The sequence below is a fragment of the Thunnus thynnus genome, chromosome 14, assembly GCF_963924715.1.
Source record: "Thunnus thynnus chromosome 14, fThuThy2.1, whole genome shotgun sequence".
NCBI lineage: Eukaryota > Metazoa > Chordata > Actinopteri > Scombriformes > Scombridae > Thunnus > Thunnus thynnus.
In genome coordinates this window covers 30,776,071-30,797,692 of record NC_089530.1, presented here as the reverse complement: position 1 = coordinate 30,797,692, position 21,622 = coordinate 30,776,071, and the positions used below count along the sequence as shown (strand labels likewise).

At 37.7% G+C, this 21,622-nt stretch overlaps 4 protein-coding genes across 4 annotated transcripts in view; 1 reads left to right on the top strand and 3 right to left on the bottom strand.

Moving 5' to 3' along the window:
- LOC137197494 (NACHT, LRR and PYD domains-containing protein 12-like) overlaps positions 1–21,622 on the bottom strand; it is a 316,885-nt gene that overhangs the window by 82,455 nt on the left and 212,808 nt on the right. The gene's annotated exons all lie outside the window — the stretch shown is intronic.
- On the bottom strand, positions 690–2,774 carry LOC137197550 (NLR family CARD domain-containing protein 3-like). The gene is made up of 4 exons (XM_067611045.1): positions 2,749–2,774; positions 1,971–2,049; positions 1,586–1,809; positions 690–1,407 (listed from the first exon to the last, which is right to left on the bottom strand). Exons 1-4 carry the CDS (start codon positions 2,772–2,774, stop codon positions 690–692), a joined length of 1,047 nt encoding a protein of 348 aa, XP_067467146.1.
- LOC137196546 (proton channel OTOP3-like) lies at positions 5,532–7,209 on the bottom strand. Its single transcript, XM_067609212.1, has 3 exons — positions 6,116–7,209; positions 5,861–6,025; positions 5,532–5,772 (listed from the first exon to the last, which is right to left on the bottom strand). Exons 1-3 carry the CDS (start codon positions 6,209–6,211, stop codon positions 5,695–5,697), a joined length of 339 nt encoding a protein of 112 aa, XP_067465313.1. The 5' UTR covers positions 6,212–7,209; the 3' UTR covers positions 5,532–5,694.
- Positions 18,234–19,607, top strand: LOC137197493 (SLAM family member 9-like). Its single transcript, XM_067610952.1, has one exon. It carries the CDS (start codon positions 18,371–18,373, stop codon positions 19,031–19,033), a length of 663 nt encoding a protein of 220 aa, XP_067467053.1. The 5' UTR covers positions 18,234–18,370; the 3' UTR covers positions 19,034–19,607.

The window sequence follows — 21,622 nt, the reverse complement described above, 5'->3', positions numbered from 1 at the left end:
CAGGAGGAGTTGTAGGAGAGTCTGATTGGTCTGCAGAGAAAGACCATGGAGGAAGTGGAGGAACAAGTCCAGGTGTCCATTTTGACTCTGTAAGGCCTCATCCACAGCACACTGGTAGAAATGTGCAGATTTGGCTTTTCTTGTTTCAGACTTCTTGGATGTTGTTTGTTCTTCTGCCAACAGATTGACTCCAGACTTGATGAATGTCAGATGGACATGAAGAGCAGACAGAAATTCCTGAACACTCAGATGGATGAAGCAGAACACCTTGTCCTGGTACAGCCCTCTCTCCTCTTTAAAGACCTGTGTGAACACTCCTGAATACACTGAGGCTGCTATGATATCGATGCCACACTCTGTCAGGTCTGATTCATAGAAGATCAGGTTGCCCACCTGCAGCTGCTCAAAAGCTAGTTTTCCCAGAGACTCAACCGTCCTTCTGCTCTCTGGATTCCAGTGTGGATCCGTCTCAGCTCCTCCATCATACTTGATGTTCTTCAGTTTGGAATGAACCACCAGGAAGTGGATGTACATCTTAGTCAGGGTCTTGGGCAGCTCTCCTCCCACTCTGCTTTTCAACACATCCTCCAGAACTGTAGCAGTGATCAAGCAGAAAACTGGGATGTGGCACATGATGTGGAGGCTTGACCTGCTCCTCATCTCTAAATCTCTTCCTGAAGTACTCCTCCTTATGTCCTCTCCTCCTCTGTCACTATGCCGACACACTCAGGTGGGATCTGATTGGCTGCTGCAGGTCGTGTGGTTATCCAGAGGCGGGCAGAAGGAAGCATTTTCCCCCTGATGAGCTTTGTCAGCAACACATCCACTGAGGTGGATTCTGTAACATCAGTCAGGATCTCATTGTTGTGGAAGTCCAGAGGAAGTCGACACTCATCCAGACCGTCAAAGATGAACACAACCTGGAACTCTCCAAACCTGCAGATTCCTGCTTCTTTGGTTTCAGTAAAGAAGTGATGAACAAGTTCCACCAAGCTGTACTTTTTCTCTTTCAGCACATTCAGCTCTCTGAAAGTGAATGGAAATGTGAACTGTATGTCCTGGTTGACTTTGTCTTCAGCCCAGTTCAGAGTGAACTCCTGCGTTAAGACTGTTTTCCCAATGCCAGCCACTCCCTTTGTCATCACTGTTCTTATTGGTTCATCTCTTCCAGGTGAGGCTTTAAAGATGTCTTCTGGTCTGATTGTTGTTTCTGGTTTGTCTGGCTTCCTGGATGCTGTTTCAATCTGTATGACCTCATGTTCATCATTGACATCTGCAGTCCCTCCTTCTGTGACGTAGAGCTCTGTGTAGATCTGATTCAGAAAGGTTGGGTTTCCTGCTTTAACAATCCCCTCAAACACACACTGGAACGTCTTTTTCAGGTTAGACTTGAGTTTAAGTTGGCACCTGCCAGCAGGAGTCCCTGAATGAACACACAAGAAATAAGATCAATAAATTAAGTATAAAGTAAATATTTCAACATTTAATTTAATGTCAGATATATTTTCCTCCATCTTCATCTCTTCGGACATCAGTAAATGTCTTATTTATCCAGCATGTTAAATCTTTATAGAAATCCTCTTACTTCAGACGGTCAGCCAGCTCCTCCTGCTTCATTCTCTTCAGGAAGTGCAGTGTGATCTTCAGAAATGCCTCTCTGCTGCTCTTTCTCTGCTCTTCCTCCTCACCGTCCAACACCTCCTCATCCTCACTTTGGCTCTCTAAGCATTCTGGGTAATCTGAACTCAGAATTTTCTGCATCTTCTTAAGCTCATTCTTCACAAATGTGACGATATTCTCCTCCAGCAGCTGGAACAGAAAACTATATGAATGACACAATCAAACTGAAATCATGAAGCAAACATCAGATCCATGTTGGACAGACTGACAATCGACTGGTCTACAAAGTGCGGCATGGAGATGATTTTGAACAGAAAAGATGGGAAAATAGTTGTTGTACATGTACAGACCATAAATATGGAGTCCAGGTGTGTTTGATGCTGCTGGGCAGACTGACCACTGGGAACCTCTGAGCTCTCCCGGTCCACTCTGTGGAGGAATCATGAAGAATGAGCTCACGTTATGTCTGTCCACACAGAGAATATCACAAGCTAAAGGTCCATCACGTGATATCTGGATGTGCACAGAAAATAAGATGACTCCCTGTAGTGGTAAAGCTTTACTAGTCCTACTGATCCAACTGAGAATCAACAGTTTGTAGCTTTCAGCTCAGTGTTTTGTTTCATCAGTCAGTTTGGTTTAGTCCCAACAGCTCTCACCAACCCTCCATAAAGTTCTCCCTCCCTCACTGTACACTGCTGAAGTGCCCTGGAGGAAGGTAACTAGAGCTAGTGTGTAGTTGGATCATACTGGTTGTACTGGGCAGCTCCTTGTGTGAATGAGTTTGACTTTGTGAGTTAGAGTACTGATGAAAAAGTGCGGTGCTCAGAGAACATCATCTGACTCAGTAAAGGTTTAAAAATATTTAATCTCAGTCTAATAAAATCAAACAATTTAACATTGCTTTCAATCTCAGTTTTAAATCCATACCTTTGATGAACAGGGTGATGCCTTTTCCTTGAAGTAAAAGGATGTTTTTCAGTCTGGTCACTCTGTTTATCCAGCTTCCTCCTAATCAACACAGGACAAATTCCGCACTGTCCCCAGAAGACACTGTAACATGTACTGCTAATATATTTGACAAAACATTTTTTAAATTGCATTAAACATAGTGAAAACATGTCTTGCCTGTCCATCTGTACTAGACTGGCCATTTTAAGTGGTATTTCCACAATCCAAATTTTCTGACTGTTTGACTTTGTTTCGTGCTTCAACACACTATCACGGATACCAGAGTGGGGTAATGATAATAACATTAATAATTTTATTTGTATGCTGTACTACATACTAATAAAACAGGCCTGGCTCAGCAGCCTATCTGTGAAACTTAAAACTAAACTATATAATCAAATCCAAATTTGTGCAAAGATTATTGGCCAGCCTGTAACACACATCCTTTCAAGTAGCTCACAACAAGAGCATGCGCAGACTTGCTAAAAGTATCTCTTCTGACTCCTCGCATGTTATAAACGGAGAATACCAACTGCTGCCCTCTAATGGACGATTTAGAGTCCCTCAATCTAAACGCAACAGCCTGAAGAATTCTTTAATACATCTATCTTCTATCCTGTTGCTTAACCAAACTCAGTGTGCTGTTAAGTGAGATCTGAATCCAGAGGATATAATGTGATATGTATGATTGTCATGTCTAGTATTTCGTAAGTCTTCATAAGAATCTTGCCATGTCTCAACCCAAGCATGAAGTAGAACTTGAAACCATTCGTGTAAATGAGCCATTTTCCTCAATTCATCTGTTCTCCGCACAATAACAATATAAGTTTTATGTTATAAAGACTGCAAAAAATTTTGTGAAGTCCAGTCTCTCACAGTAGTTAATAGTTATTATTCGGAGTGTGTGTATATGTATATATTAGCATGTTTGTCACAAATGTTAAAAGATAACACAAGTAAACACAAAATACAGTGAAAAAACAGTCCCCACTTGTTAAAACATAACTGTGGTTTATCACACCTGAGTTAAATATCTCTAGCCACACCCAGGCCTGATTACTGCCACACCTGTTCTCAATCAATCAAGAAATCACTTAAATAGCCTGGCCTGCCTGACAAAGTGAAGTAGACCAAAAGATCCTCAAAAGCTAGACATCATGCAGAGAGAAAGTTTCCAAAGAAATTCAGGAGAAATTAATTGAGAAGCCATTTCTAAAGCTTTGGGACTCCAGCGAACCACAGGGAGAGCCGTTATCCACAAATGGTGAACAGTGGTGAACCTTCCCAGGAGTGGCCAGCCGACCAAAAGACCCCACAACAACATCCAAAGAACTGCAGGTCTCACTTGCCTCAGTTGAGCTCAGTGTTCATGACTCCACCATAAGAAAGAGACTGGGCAAAAATGGCCTGCATGGCAGAGTTCCAAGACGAAAACCACTGCTGAGCAAAAAGAACATTAAGGCTCATTTTTGCCAGAAAACATCTTGATGGAATATTATAGTTTTTTTTTTAACAGGATTTTTACTATTACTGAATGTAATATGTTAAGGCAACTTTCTGTTTTTTTTTTTACTTTAAATTTAACGTAAAAAAAAAGAAGTAAAAAACACTTACCATCAAATAACGGTAAAAAAAAAACCTTTAGTTATTCTACAAAGAATTTTTTTAAAAATACAAATATTTATTGTAGATGTTATCTGCATTTTTACAGTCCAACTGTTGTAAAATAAAAACAAAAAAAACCAAAAAAAATATTGCTAGAATGCTAAATAAATGTATAAATGTGCACAAAAATGAAAAACATTGCAGAAATACCTTGAAATTACCTAATTTAAATAATGGCTTGTTTTATACAGTATTCTTTTGTAAATTCATAGAATTATCCAATTTATCCTTAAGACTGCCCCATCAAAGCACAAATTTCTGGATGTAAAACATAAAAAAAATATGTAAAATTATATTCAAATTATCCTCCTTTAACACCCATTAATGGTATCTTGAGAGCTTTAGGCTTTAATTGTATGTGATTATCTCATCTATTTACAGTAAATTCCTGGTAAAAATATTGGTTTGATACTGTACAAAAAAATAGGATCATGCGAAAATGGCATCATATGGCCAAAAGTATGTAGACATGTGAACATAAAACCCACAAGTGATCGTTGAACAACTTATTCCAGTACCACGGACATTTATCTGATCCTCAATAAGCCTCCAATCTTCTGGGAAGACTTTCCAACAGATTTTAGTGATGTTTGCGTAATTTCTGGTTGACAGTCAGTGTTCCAGTTCATCTTGAAAATTTTGAATGGGGTTGAATCAGGACTCTGCAGGCCAGTCAAGTTCTTCCACAACAAACTTCTTCTTCATTTGAATTTATTGGCAGTGCAAAAAGAAAGAAAGAAAACACCTAAATTCTTCCACTTATCATGTTTCCTTTACTATATTGTAGGTATTCGATTAGGTGACGATATATTTCCCATGATGCTTCTCCAAGGAGGTTCACTCATGTGATGCTTTTAATGCTGCTATCCTCCTTTTAGACACACACTTCAGTAGCACATGTTGAACCGATTCAGGCAGATTACAGTGTGTGCATGATCCAGTTGAGTTTTATTTTGAAGTGTTTAATTAAAGGTGTTTAAGATGTCTTCATGTGTGATTGATATCCCAGTATTATTGCCACATTTATTGGCCTCAGCTTTACTAAATTGCTTTGTGATTTACTAAGTGATTGTTTTGCCAGTATGTCTACATCCTCATTACCGTCCACACCTTAATGGGCAGGAACCCAAATCAAGCAAACAGTCAAACCATTTACCGTGTAGTCTGCACATAATATGATGGATTTCAAACCACATCTCTTGTCTGCATGATTTCCACACAAGACTGGGAAAACCATTTCTTTATGGAGCTGGATTTGTGCACTGTCATATTGAAACAGGAAAAAGACAAACACAAACTCTTGCCATTTCATTGGAAACAAACACATCATATCTGAAATATGATTGTGTGCTATAACATTTAGATTCTCCTTCATTGGAACTAAGGTGCCTTTCCTAAGCCTTTTGGCCATATAATCATTTAGAGATGTGCATCATGTTGTTTTATCTACTTTTACAGTCATATAGTCAGTGAAAACTGTTTCCCCACACCATTCTCAAACTGAGGGTGGACTCCAAACGCAGGGATGACCCACAGCTGGAAGAGGAGGGAACGTTGATGTGTTACAGACATTTTTGAAAATGCAAATGTTTCTTTTTAAATCAGCTGATAAATATGACATTACCATGGTATTAGATAGGATGAGGAAAGCACAGATTTCTTGTACCACTCTTTTGGTCCAGGACTTTTTCTCAGCATGCGCTTGAACAACAGGGGGTGCTGATGCATCCAGCACTGAAATATCAGTCTTCCCCTTATCTTCTACTGGCACAACGACCTTTTTCTTTGGCTGTGGGGCAGATTAGTTGATCATTTAAACAAAACCTTTTAATGACTGATTCATGCAAGTTTACAAAACATTCAAATGAAATGCAGGTACCTTGAATATGCTGCTCCGCTCCTTCTTCTTGGCGAGGAGCTTTGGGTGCCTGTGGAGGCCTTTAATGATGAAGATGTTCTGCAGGATGAGCTCCATGAGGCTGAGGAGGGAGTAGGACAGGTCTAACTCCCCCAGAGGCCATTGGGTCCCCACAGCTAGGGCTGCCACCAGAGAGAAGTAGGAGAGGGCGAGCTGGCCTATGGCTGCCGCAACCAGGAGAAGCACATCTTTTCTCAATGAATCAATTAGTCATTTGGTCTATAAAATGGTGAAAAACGTCAATCACAGTCCACAACCCAAAGATATTCAGTCTACTATCATAGAGGACTAAAGAAACAAGAAAATATTCACATTTAAGAGAATTCAGAGAATTTTAGCATTCTTTCTTTAAAAATGACTCAAAGCAGCAGGCTCAGACAAGATCAGTTCAGCTGTTCTGAACCACTGTGCAGTTCAGCTGGCCCCCACATTCCCGAACATCTTCAACATCTCCCTCCACCAGTGTACAGTTCCACAGTGCTTTAAGGACTCAATTATAATTCCAGTGCCAAAATCAAATAAGATCTCCTGCCTCAACGACTTCAGACCAATTGCCCTAACATCCGTGGTCATGAAGTCGTTTGAGCGCATCATTCTCTCCTACCTGAAACTATTCACCACCCCTCTGATGGACAGTCACCAGTTCGCCTATCGTGCCAACAGGTCAGTTGAGGATGCTGTCAACCTAGCCCTCCATCACACACTACATCACCTGGAGTCACCCAGCACATACGCCCGCATACTATTCATTGACTTCAGCTCAGCCTTCAATACAATAAACCTGGTCAATGTTTTCAACAAACTGATGGACATGAACATTGACCCTTGCATATGCCACTGGATAAGAATCTTTCTGTGGGGAAGAAAACGGAGGGTTAAGATGGACAGCCTTTCATCTCGACCCCTGACCCTCAGCACAGGCGCCCCCCAGGGTTGCAAGCTCTCACCCTGGCTCTTCTCCCTTGACACAAACCACCTTACATCCCACCACAGCTCAGTCACCATTCTCAAATATGCAGATGACACAACCATAATCAGACTCATAAACCAAGAATAACGAGGACAAATACCACCAGCAGGTTGCCCAAGCAGTCACTTGGTCCACTGACAACAACCTCCAGCTCAACACTTCAAAAACACAGACTTCAGGCAATAATAATAATAATCAAACAATCCCTCCTTCTTCAGTTTTACACTGCCATCATTGAAAACATGCTCATCTCATCTATAACAGTCTGGTACAGCAGCCTGGACAGTCAATCAAGAAAAAAACTGCAGCGCATAGTTAAAAAAGCATCCAAGATCATTTGCAAACCTCTCCCATCAGTTGAATCACTATATATCAAACGCACTATCAAAAGGGCAAATAAAATAATCTCTGACCCTTCTCACCCTACTCACCACCTGTTCCAACTGATGCCCCACAGGAGTCGCTATAGATCACTGTCCACTAAAACATCCCGTTTCAAACACAGCTTCTTCCCCACTGCCATAAAGAGCCTGAACACCCTGCAATAATCTTTGCAATAATCCCTACCTGATGCACCTGCACTTTAAATGTCATGTCAGTGTATATGCTGTCTGTAAATATTGTTATGCAAATTCACGTATATTGTTTGTTGTGCCAGTCCTTTGTTAAACTGTTATCTGTAATATGTCTACACAGTGATATGAGCTTCCATACATGCTGTACTAAAAGCAAATTCCACCGAACTCTGTCGTGTGGTCATTAAACGATCAATTGATTGATTGAAAATGATTCATTGATTATCAAAATACAGATGAAGTTTTTCTTCGTTGCACAAAGATTTATGTTTGTCATATTATTTACTTGCTAAATCAGACATGTCTGCTTTAGGTAAGCTCGTGTTGCTGTCTTCTCTTTCTAACTCGATCTCCTCATGGATGGAGTCCTCTGTTACCGCATTCAGCCACAGCAGCAGGTCAGCAGAGAGGATCAACATCAGCCCAGATCTGCGGCAAATACAGCACGCCAATATAAACATACTTTATGAAAGAAACAAATGCAAAAGTAACGAGCGATACCAACAGTATTTCAGCATACATCATACCGAGATTTCTTTGAAGCTCAAGGAACCTCAGCACGCATGTTTCACTTGAGCCTACGAAGAAAGATAAATGACACCGGATGTTAACTTAAAATATATGAAGGACTTAGCATACAAACATACAGTATGTTCAATAGTAACACAGTTCAGTATTCACTGGTTGAGTCAAGCTATTTATATCCAAACCCAAATTATTTAGCTTAATTTTTCCTGGTTAAAAAAAGAGTTTTGACTATGTCAGTATCAGATATATCAAATCTTAAGATCAGAGGAGGAAAGTAGTCCTAAGATTGTTTTATCTGAATAGTCTCTAGACGCTGTGAAAAAGTGGGTGAGACCTCCATTTTGTCTCCATTAAACTTTGTATTTCCTGTCATACTTGTCATTTGTTTGTTTAGCCAGTCAAATTGCTGTCATTTAAGGTTCAATCAAGACAGAAAAGTATTTAAGTTTATTATTTATTGTTTCTTGAGTTATAGATTAGCTTAGGTTCTAACCTACCATACTCACCCACCATGCGGCCAGGAGACAAAATGGAGGCACTGAACCATTTCCTGATTTTAAGATCTTGCTGACATCACCAGTGATGTCATGGGTTAGACCAAGTGTCTGGGAATTTATTTTATTTAGTTAAATATTTGGTTTTGTATTTATGTTATTTGTACTTATTTTGGTGTACAATAAGGAACAATGCTGTTGTTGATGTGTGTGTAAACAATGTAACTGATACAAGTGACATTGTCATTCACCAGTTGTTGGTCTAAGGGAAAGGACACCCCTGATATGGTCCTGCCTAGACAGATTTCAGGGCCTATTTAAAGTGAGAGATGTTAGTTTGGGAGAGTGCAGAAACCAAAGAGGATATCAGCGTAGCTGTGTGAAGGTAAGTTTGATTTTGCTTGTTTTCATTTGGTAGCCTCTGAGTCTGTCCCTTATCACCTTCCTTCCAAAGCTTCCTCACAGGTAAAACTTTATTTCACAGTAAAACAGCAAATGATTGTACAAAGCCAGAGAGGGTTGCAGAAACGTTTCATTTTTCTTGTTTCCTATCTTGTCAATTGTCTTTTTGATCCAAAATCCTTTAGGATTTAATTTAACTTTTAAATTATATTACATGCAAATGAAGAGATTTGCTTTTTGCCCATTATCTATTCATATAAGAAAATAAACAGATTACTAGTGGGTCAAAAAATGAGGGAGGGAAAGGGAGAGGAGGGGTGAGAGACAGACAGTGATCAGTAGATGCTGATTAAAAGGGAACAGGCAGCTGTACATTACAGTGCTGTAATATCTCTTAAAAAATGAATATATTCCTGCACTACCTTCTAACCTTTGTATTCAGGCAGGCACGTGGCTTGTTTGCAACGAGGTGGTTGACTAAAAACATATATACAACTAACTGTATCATTGTTTTATGTCCCAGAGAACCACATGCTAGAGGACGTGAATAAGTGTCATCGCTCTGCAGGAGAAAGATGTTGACGGTTTTGATTGCACTGCTGGGGCTATTTGAGGCCGTGCTGCCAGAGTTTTTCACCCAGTCACTTCTGAAATGGATGATTATGAACCTGGAGTCTACACAGAGAAGGTACTGGAGGCCAGCAAGCTCCTCACTAACACAGGTACCACACAAACATTATGTAATGAAACCAAGAACAGTAATGTGTTTGTTTCTGCCAATAGACTGTGCACTTACATGCAAGTGATTTGTCAAGTTGTTGAGTATTCAGATGTTGTTTTTGTTAGTTGTAACTCACTCTAGTCCTCACTGTTAGTAGTCAGTTACACAATAGTGTGTTGAGTAGTATGTCGTACATTTTGCTGTTTACGGTAAAAATCTGTAAGTATGCCACTTGTTACACTGCTTGTAACAGTATTTTGCTGTAAAAGTAGAAAATAACAGTTTTATGCTCTATTTATTATCTTCAGCATGACACTGATTTCCGTTCCTGCAGTATAACGGTAAGTATAATGGCATATCCTGGGGTCGTACGGGGCACAGGAAATTGCACTTAAAAACAGTATCTTGTTCATTTTATAGTTCTTTACATAGGTCTAGAGTGGCAAATTCTGGGGTTGTGCGGTGTATGGAACACAGAATCTTGCCTTTTTAACAACTAGTTTTCTACAAAATCTTAATCTACAAATTAGGCTCTCTCAGATAGCATGCATTTCCTGGGGTCGTGCGGTGTACGGGGCACAGGAACTTGCCTTAAAAACCATTACTTTTGCTTAGTTTTAGCTTAAAAACAGCAATTCCCGGGGTCATGCGGTGTATGGAACACAGGGCTCCACAACCAGGTTTTAAAAATCACGAGACCTAGGATCTTCAGACCTGACTGGCCAGGCTAGGGCAACCTAGCGGTGTTAACAAATAGCCTGCGGCGGTCAGGTGGTAAGTATGTGGCCCCCCTGTGTCCCGACTATAGGGCAGCATGCAGGGTGTGGTGGTCCAGGGCGGCAGGACCTTGAACGTGGCCCAGTCTTCTATGAGGGTTAGCCTCACTCATATAACAGCCCACAACGCACCACACACGACGAATCTGACCTTGGCCCCCAAACAATCGGTCTCCTTCAAATTTTCTCACAACCCCTAAATTCTCCATCCCCTAGTCCAGCTTAGGCGGCTAGGCCGCGGATGCAGCAGGACCTAGGACAACCCTACTGGCCATAGAAGCTGAAGAAACTCTGGAGGACGAGTCAACCACAGCTTGGAAGGATCTAATCTCTTAGACTTCCAAAATACCTAAGAAACCTTTAACTTACCTTTAGACCTACCTACTCTCGCTCTAAGGCCTCAGCTCAAAATTTCCCTATACAATTAGCCCCAGAATTGCTTGATTAGCTATCTAACCAACCCCAACTTAACATTTACCTCCCTCCTACCTTAATACTTAACCCTAATATTTACCTTAATAATTTAAGTTAGTCTGGGACCTACCTTGGCCTACAGTAATACCTACCTTACTTACCTTATTCTAAGACTTACTGCTGTGCAAACACTTACCTCCAATACTGACCATAATAGCTACCCTATTTACCATTATCCTAATGCTTACCTCAATACTTACCGCGATAGAAATACCACCTAAAAGATACCTACTTACCTTAAATACTTACTGTAGGAACAATTAGCACATCAACAACTAATACCTATCTTCATAATACCTAACTTAAATACCGACCGATCTTAGCAACTCCTTATACTTACCTGAACCTACTTACCAGAAGAACTACAGTTACAACTCCAATCAATTGACTAAGGGACACACTGTGGGGCTCGACCAACCTCAGCAGGGCCTCCCTCGGGTGAGGATGTCTAGTGATAATGGCCGAAACATCCAATGATCCTTAGGTCCACTGCTGAAGATGTGTCCTAAAAAATAAACAGAAAATAAATACAAAAAAATAAATACTATCAGTTACAAGACCGAAACCGGAATCCAAATAGTACTTAAACACTTAATATAAAACTAGATCAACTAATTACGAAGTGACCAAAACCTACCCAGCAGCCAAGCTCCTCACTAACACAGGTACCACACAAACATTTGTTTCTGCCAGTAGACTGTAGATTTACATGCAAGTGATTTGACTTTAGAGAGTATTCAGTAGTTGTTGTTAATTGAAACTCACTGTAGTCCTCACTGTTAGTAGTCAGTTACACAATTGCGTGTTGAGTTGTACATTTTGCTCTTTATGGTACAAATCTGTAAGTATGCCACTTGTGAAAAGTTCAAATTAACAGTAATACACAAGTTACTGTTAATTTACACTGCTTTTAGCAGAATTTTCACAAGTGGCATATTTACAGATTTTTATTGTAAACTGCAAAATGGATGACATACTACTCAACACACTATTGTGTAACTGACTACTAACAGTGAGGACTACGGTGAGTTTCAATTAACAACAGCTACTAAATACCCTTGAGAGTCAAATCACTTGCATGTAAGTCTACAGATGGCTGAAGCAGCAACAGCAACAGCAACAGTGAGAGGGAGAAGGAGAACAACAAGAACAAGAAGAAGAAGTCGGGTCCCTGTCCGTGGCCCCTTCGAGCCTTATGCTATAAAATGAAAAAAAAGAAGAACATTGAAGAAATACTTTAAAATTACCTAATTTAAATAAAGGCTTGTTTTACACAGTATTCTTTTGTAAATTCATAGAATTATCCAGTTTATCCTGAAGGCCGCCCAATCAAAGCACAGATTTCCAGATGTAAAACACAAAAAAATTACGTAAAATTATATTCAAAGTATCCTCCTTGAACACCCATTAAAGGTATCTTGAGAGCATTAGACTTTTATTGTATGTGATCTCATCTATTTACAGTCAATTCCTGGTAAATACTGGTTTTATACTGTACAAAAAATAGGATCATGTGAAAATGGCATATGAAAACATAATTTCAATAATCATTACTTCATATAAACATTATTTGAAAGTAATTACAAGCAACTGTCTACAGACTTTTCCAATAAATGTATGAGATTTACTGTATATAAATAGCAGCTGACAATAATTACAAGCAACTATCCAACATATCCGTCTCACACTCTTCGTCAGAGGGATATTTCTTATATATTGTGTGTACACTGCCGTCATTCTTCAGAACCTGCCACTTATAGGGTGCTTGAGGCTAAAGAGAGCTATTGTATTTAGGTCTTGATGCACAACATATTGGTGTTGGGGCTACATATCAAATCAAATGGTGATAAAAATGTATGTTTGTTGTGTCCTATGTTCTATCCTAATGCTGAGGAAAGCCTAGGGCTGAAACCCTTTTTTGTTGCTGTGCATCATTAAAAAAGTGATATACACTTATTTGTGAGGGCTGACGACTTCATTTGTTTTTTTTTTGAGATGCTGCCAAGACAGTGTTTTTTGTTACCATACATATTGACATGTGCATTACATGATAGTAATTTAATCACGTTATTTTATATAAAATGCGTATATTTGTTGTTTGAATTATGCAGAATATACAGTTTAAAATAAAAAAAAAACATTATATTGCAAGTCAAAAACTGAAAATCACTCTCTTGCCTAAAGCTTGTGCAAAATACTGCACCAGAGTTTTAACTGGTTCCAAATGTAGAGACTACTACATCACTCCAAATTAAACATCCCAACACAGGATACCAGTCAGTTTTACAAATGGTTTTAAGAATTTGTTGATCACATTTAAAGGACAGCTTGCCGCGGTTTTTATTTAGCTGAATGGCCTATTTGCATTTTTGTAGATATTGAGCATTAACAGTTAACGTTTTGAGACATGAAAGGATGGCTTCTAGTGAAGTGTGTGCAACCCAGGCTTTAAAGACAGTGTCTAACAGGACCTAGAAAATGATGCAAGACAGGATTGAGCTCAAAGCTTGTTGAAAGCATTTTCCCATACCAGCGCTGATTTTCTCTCAAGCTTAATATTACCAGACCATTTCTGATTCAGACAAGACAGCTTATGAATTGACAGCTTTTCATGACAGAGCTTCACTGTTCTGTTCCTCACTAGCTCAAAGTCAATGTAACTCAACCACAGCAGAATGGTCTCTTTCTCTTTAATCAGTTGTGTGACAAATGCAATCCTTCAAGATCAGGCAAACAAGATGGTATTTTTCCTTGATGATGCTTGATGTTTGAACAATTTCAGTGTTCTAAATTAATGGATGTATTAGTCTACACAATCCACAGCAGAAAATAGCAATCATCAGATAGAATACTATGTTTCGTTGTGCAAGCACCAAATGCAGGGAGATTTTCCATTTGGTGAGTAAATATACCAAAGTAGTCATGTGTTGCAGACAGAGACTCAGGCTGTAGTGTAACTTGCAGTTTTTTTTTTTTATCTGCGCACTTAAAAACCACAACAAAGCAGTATGTGTGGCTTACAGTCCAGCAGCATATTTTTGCTGCTGTTAAAACCCACTAGCTTTGTGCTAACTACTGCAACTGGAGGAAGTTCCTCTTCTTCTACTACTTCTGCTTCAAAACTCTCACCTTACTCAAAGACACAACCTGGTGGCAGAATGGCAGAAGTCATACAACATATCCACACACATTAATACTGCATAAAATACAAAATTATGAACCCTAGATCCTGGAAAACATGTTAGATCAGATTATTTATTTTTGTTCAAATAGTTAATTAATGTGAAGTTAATTCATAAAGTTAATCAACCTGCATGATGTTCTTTAATTTTATGTTGACATTCCAAATTGTAGTTGATGTAACTCCCCCCCCAAAAAAAACAACAACAACAACCATAAATAGTTGTATTAATGAATCCTAACCATAGCCATCCCTAGTTGCTAGTTGTAGCGACTAACTAATGTGCAGTTCTCTCATGACATGGCTTGCCATTGTAACCTTTTCTCTCGTGTTTTAAGTGCTTCTTTCATGGTGACTGACTTGTGACTTAATTGACTTTTCTTGCTTGATGTTTAGCATTGACTTGACGTGGCTTACTTGAGTCTAAGTCACAGTGAGAGTCACAGTGATTTAAGACTTGCTTGAGCCTTTAAGGTTAAGACTTGAGACTTGCTTGTGACTTGCACATGTGTAACTTACTCCCACTTCTGATATTTGTGAACATGAACTACTTTCTCCCAAAGCCACAAACCAGAGACGTAAGACTCAAATTTGTGATGCCATCCTGAATAAGTCTGGAGCTGCTTCATATACAATGAATGTGAAACTAATTTTGTAGTAATTTGTAATACCAAAATAAGCTTTATTCTATAGTAAACTTTCATATCTGAAACATAAAATGTACCTGTATACTAGGCTTTGGCGATGTCTACAGAATTACTTTGTAAAGCAAGCAGTAATAGGTAATTTTATGATATCATCTTGAAATCTCATACATCTCAAATGGGGATCTGTATTGAATGGATTGCACAATATTGTAAAATGTCAGTAGAAAAATGTACATATTTATTCAGTGTCAAAGTTGATATAAAGGTACTTTTACATAGACTTTCTAGTTTTTGTACATTCAGAACTCCATATATTAATGTGAAATGTCTGTAGATATATTGGGGAGTTGCTTGCAATTACTGTCACAATGTTTATATAAAGTAAACCCTATACATTAATGGGAGAAGCCTGTAAATATATTGGAGAGTTGATTTTAATTACTGTCAAAAATGTTTATATAATGTATACTCCATACATTTATGGGAAAATATATCGGAGAGCTGCTTGTATATAAAGTTAACCTCATACATTAATGGGGAAATGTATGTAAAACCAACATTTACCAGGGATCTACTGTAAATAGATTGGATAATCACATAAAATAAAAGCTTAAAGCTCTCAAGATATCATTAATGGGTGTTAAAGGAGGGTAATTTTAATGTAATTTTACATATTTTTTCTGTTTTACATCCAGAAATCTATACTTTGATGGGGAGTTCTTGTGGATGGATTGGATAATCCTATGAATTTACCAAAGATTACTGAATGAAAACAAGAGTCTAATTTTAAGGTAGTTCTGCAATCTTTTTCACTTTTTGTGCAGATTTATACATTTGTTTAACATTCTAGCAATGTTTTATAATAACATTTTCTTTTTATTTTATAATGGTTGGACTGTAAAAATGTAGACAATGTCCAAAGTAAATATCCTTATTTTTAAAATAAATCTCTGTAGAATAACTAAAGGTTTTTTACTGTTATTTGACGGTAAGTGTTTGGCAACTTTTGCTTCCAGACTTTTTACCATTTTTACCATTTTTTTTTTTTTTTTTTTACAGTGTAGTAACAATCAAATAATAATCTGTCCTGGCTGATCCCAGTCAAACTAATATTCACAGCATCACATTTAGTAGCAACTCATCATTAAGACCTTTGGGGGACAATGTCTGTAATGTGAAGATCCAAAAAGCTTCACGTCTATTCAGTAACAGGTCGTAGTCACCACCTCTAGGTGGCACCTTTACCTTCTCTATACCATAAAATCATGAGGAAGAGATGTCATGCTTTGTATCATTAAAGCGCAAAGCAACAAGATAATCAGGCTCATTTCTGCGTATCGCACTGTTGTGTTCGTTGATGCGTTGCTTCAGTTTTCTAGTGGTTTTACGTACAGATGATAAAGAACCATAAACTAAAAAACTAAATGTTGCTTTAAAGAGCCACTGGGTTCAACAACCTCAGGGAGTTGGTGTGTGTGTGTGTGCATGGGTGTGCATGGGTGTGCATGACGTCATTGTCGGGGTATCCTGAACAAATGTGAACTACCACCACTCTATCCTTGTACAGATGTTCATATAATGTCCATTCCTGTTAAACTTGAAAGGAAATACATAGGCATTAACTTAATAAGAGATGTAAATAAAAGGGAAACAGGGATTTTTTCATATTCACTGTCTTTTCATGAATATTGTTTAAGTCATTGGCTTATGAGAGACCTTTCCATTTTCGGTCAAAACGTATTGTCCAAAGCTGAGCATCAAAAGGGCCAACTTGGTAATATACAACAAAAAACATTATATTAAAAAATCATAACTGGTCAAAGAATATAATAAAAACACTTGACTTTGAATCAATGGTAGTGTTCAAATTAAATTGGATAAATATCTTTATGTTACAGACTGAGTCAATATGGTTTCACATCCCCAGAAACAGATTCAAAGAAATTAAAAGGTTGGAATTTTTGTTGAAATGTGATTTTGAAATTGCAAAATTGCCTTTGAAGTTTCAGAATTTAATGGACAAATACTGTGCTATTGGAGGATATTTACCCATAATTTTACTCCACGTGGCTCCACCTTGTGGAACAACAGAACAGTTACAATCAATAGGAAAACCTTATTCAATCAAAATTAGTATGACAAAAAAATAATTTTTGTCACTGACCTGATGGATGACTGGGGCTTCTTCTTTCAATTTAATAACTTAAAAGAAAAATTTGATTTACAATGTTCTTACAGGGAATTCAGCTGAATATAAAAACCATACCACTCCCCCGGTGCAACTGATTCAAAACACTTCATCAAAATGAACAGATGTCAGTCATACCAGATTTATAAATTAGCCAAATGCATATCAGTGATAGGAAGTGTATTTTTTTTTTTCATGATTATACAAGAGACACAAATATCAGAATAAGTGACAATAATTTGAAATTCACAGATAAATATTCAAAATATATTAAATGGCCAATTTCTTCAAAGGCAAAAGAATTGCAGTACAAATTTATTAATAAATATTATTCGGCAGCAGAAACACTAAGAAGAAGATTTGGATTTGAGGTTGACCCCTGTCTGTCGTGAAGAACCTGAAACTATTGAACATCTCTTCTATTCATGTCCCGTGACATTTTGTCAGAATTTTGACAGAACATGAATAATTGACTACCTATTAAAATGGAAAATGTCACCTCTTTTGACGCACACCAAATTCTAATATACAAGGATAACCTCGTCAAAGAAATATCTGATATGGTCAATATCATCATAATTATGGGTAAATATCACATTCATTCATGTAAATGGAAAAATCAGAAACCCTCACTAAGTTTTTTTTTTAGAACTGAATTAAAGAATTATTTTTCTTCTCTTCTAATATAAGCTGATACACACTAGCCAATACAAAACATTTGGTGTTTTATAACCAAGACGGAATGGTTTTGGTTTTGTACTATTGATTCGTTTAATCGGATCTGCCACCAATGGGTCGTCTATGTGATTTGTCAATAGGGTGATGATTTGAGTTATAATAGTATGTTTGGATATATAGAGAAATCTAGTTTAGGACTGTTATATTGACTGCTAGAAGCCCTGCCCCAGAAGAAGCCCTGCCTTAATGACATTTTTTTTCATTATGTATATGTATTAGTTTAATTTTTATTTTGATTTATCTATTTTTATTTGTCCATAAGCTATAGCCTCGCTGTTTCCGAATCTGTTTCTATTGTTTTGATTAATGCAAAACTAATATTTCTGCTAGAAACTGTAATAAACTGTATTGTTCTAAATAAAGTTAAAAACAAAAAAACTATCAAGAAAAAAAAAAACATTGTAGAAGAAGGAATTAAGGGCGTGAACGCTTTATGAAGTGCAACGACTCGCGAACAAAAAGTTTTATTTTGTTGTTGACTTAAGGCTTGATATCCCTCCTGTTCTGTGTTGACCTGTGGACATGGAGAAACTGACGGGGTGTTTTCTGTCGGTGCTGCTGCTGGCGGTGCTGAGCTCTGTTTTAGCCGAAGAGAGGTTTTTCAGGGAGGGTGATAGTGTTACGCTGCTGTTGAGGCCTCCTGTCTCCGGAGATATCACCAGCATCCTGTGGAAACACAACATCAATCTGGTGGCAGAATGGGTGAAAGGAGAAGTTGATCTGCTGTATTACGGTATGTTTAAAGGCCGAACAACTCTGAACACAACCACTGGAAGTTTGAAGATCACACACATGAGTCGCGCTGACAGCGGGGTGTATTCAGTGGAAATCAACTACAAGGTCCAGCCTGAGCGCTATAATGTAACACTGATCAAGGCAGTGCCACAGCCTGCTGTGTTGGTGGAGCCACCAACATGTAACCCTGAATTGGAACAGTGCACCCTGACCTGTGATGGAAATACCGAGGAGGCTGAACCTGTCACCTACAGCTGGAAGATGGGAGGAGAAGAGTGGAAGGATGGGGAAAAGGACAGGAGCATCACCAACGATGAGACAACACAAAGAGTTAAAACGTTCTCCTGCCGGATGAAGAACTCAATCAGTGAGGAAGAAAGTGACCCCGAACCCAACCCTTTCTTCAAAATAGAGCCTCCACCTGCAGACTTCGGATCTGTCCATGTCTAATCAGAAGAGGTGATGATGATGATAATGATGATGATGATGATAATGGAGCTTGAAGTGGGTGATCACCTTCATTTCCTGATGAAGATTAAAGCATGTCAGTACTCCAGTCAGGGAGAGGCAATGTGTTGTGTTTAGCAGTTAAACATGAAAACAAGATTTCTCTCTTTTTTATTGCTTTTTAGAACAGCGTTGTATATCTGTATGTATATTTTCTGCTACTTGACACTTCTTCTTCACCACATTTCAGATCAGTTTTCCACATTTCCATCAATATTATGTCATTTTTTTCTTTCTTTATTTGTGACACAATTGATCAAAGTGAGCCTGTAAAAGAAAAGTATAAAAGGATCATAGAAATGACTGTTTTCATGATGAATCTAATGGAAATTTTGTTTTGAGTTTGGATGTTTTTGGGGTTTTTTTAAGCATTTATTTTTGTTTTTGATATATTTTATATTTTAACTGTCAGAACAGGCATGGAACCTTATAATATGGCATGAATATTTCTAACATTAATAAAATACTTATTTGCAAAATATTGAATAAAAAGAAAATACTCTGCTTTGAATAATAATTTGTGTATTTTTTTGTTTGTTTGTTTCAACCATCTATCAAACAGAGTTCAGTCTTCAAACAAACATTAATCTGGATCAGTCTGGATTATCATCATCAACAAGGTTATTCTGGTTTTGGGCATTTTTGCCTTTAATCGATAGCTGATATTGAAGAAACTGACAGGATATCAGACATTAGAAAATGAATCAAATGTTTCCTGTGATGTTTTATACGCCATCATGTTGTCTTGTGTGTACCAATGCCTATACATCCATACAGAAGACACTGTTCACTGTTTTACTCACTGACTAGTTGAATAATTCAGCTTTAATGCAGGCGCTCTCTAAAGCAGATGACTCACATGCCTCACACAAAGAAGACACAGCAGCTAATATAGAAGTCTAGAAAATCTTTAAAAAAATCAAAGTTGATTGATTGGAGAAGTTGTTATGAATCCAGAAATACATGTTTGTGGTGGAAAGTAACCAAGTGCTTACTGATGTATTGTAGTTAGGCTGCAGCAGTTCTGACAAACTTTTCTTCCACTTCAATACTACTTTATACTGTATTTATACTTAATTTGTATACTACATAATAGCAAATATACTGAAGTTTGAGTAAACTTTAGTTACTTTGCAGATTATGTTTGTACATTGAAAGCATATATAATGAGCCTCCAAGATATGATTCATAGATTAAACTAACTAACTCCCATCTTATAGTCAGTCATCTGTAAAGCACTTTGAATTGCACTAACCTGTATGAAAGGTGCTATACAAATTAAAATTTGATTGATTGACTTTTACTTCAAGTAGATTTTGCTGATAAAACTTCTGTATTTCGACCACTAAAGTTAGATTTTCAATGCAGGACTTTGACTTGCAGTAAAATAGTTTTACAATGTAAAACAACTGAATACTTCCTTCACTACCAGTCCTGCATTTAACATCCCACTACAGTAAAAGTACATAAGTATTATGAGCTTGATGTAGTTAAAGTATTGCAGTAAAAGTACATAAGTATTATGAGCTTGATGTAGTTAAAGTATTGCAGTAAAAGTACATAAGTATTATGAGCTTGATGTAGTTAAAGTATTGCAGTAAAAGTACATAAGTATTATGAGCTTGATGTAGTTAAAGTATTGCAGTAAAAGTACATAAGTATTATGAGCTTGATGTAGTTAAAGTATTGCAGTAAAAGTACATAAGTATTATGAGCTTGATGTAGTTAAAGTATTGCAGTAAAAGTACATAAGTATTATGAGCTTGATGTAGTTAAAGTATTGCAGTAAAAGTAGTGGTTTGGTCCCTCTGACTGATATATTATTATATATGACATCATTAGATTATTAATAGTGAAGCATCAGTGTTAGAGCAGCATGTTACTGTTGTAGCTGCTGGAGGTGGAGCTAGTTTACACTACTTTATATACAGTTAGCTAGTTTAGTCCAGTGGTTCCCAACCTAGGGGTGGGGCCCCTCCAAAGGGTCAGCAGATAAATCTGAGGGGTGGTGAGATGATTAATGGGAGAGGAAAGAAGAAAAAACAAAGTTCTGATACACAAATCTGTTTTCAGTTTTTGGACTTTTTCTCTAATCTTTGATTTTTGCTGAAATATTGGATCATTTGAACATTTATTGAAATGAAAGCATGTGAGAAGTTTAGAGGGAAAAATCACTATTTGGTGGAGCTGTTAACAACTCATAGACATGTGAAATGTGACCCCGACTACACACTGCTTTTTGTAAGACGTCAAAAGACAAAAAGGTTGGAAACCACTGGTTTCATCTTTAACAATGTGTTGTATTTTAAAAGCTTGTTATATTATCCATTGTGTCAAATCTTCATCTGAAAAGTAACTAAAGCTGTCAAATAAATGTAGTGGAGTAGAAAGTACAATATTTCCCTCTGAGATGTAGAAAGTAGCATCACATGGAAATACTCAAGTAAAGTACAAGTACCTCAAAACTGTAGTGGACAGGTTCACAATTTTTTGTCTGTGTTAAACCAGCAGTCAGGTGTCCATATGAAGAGT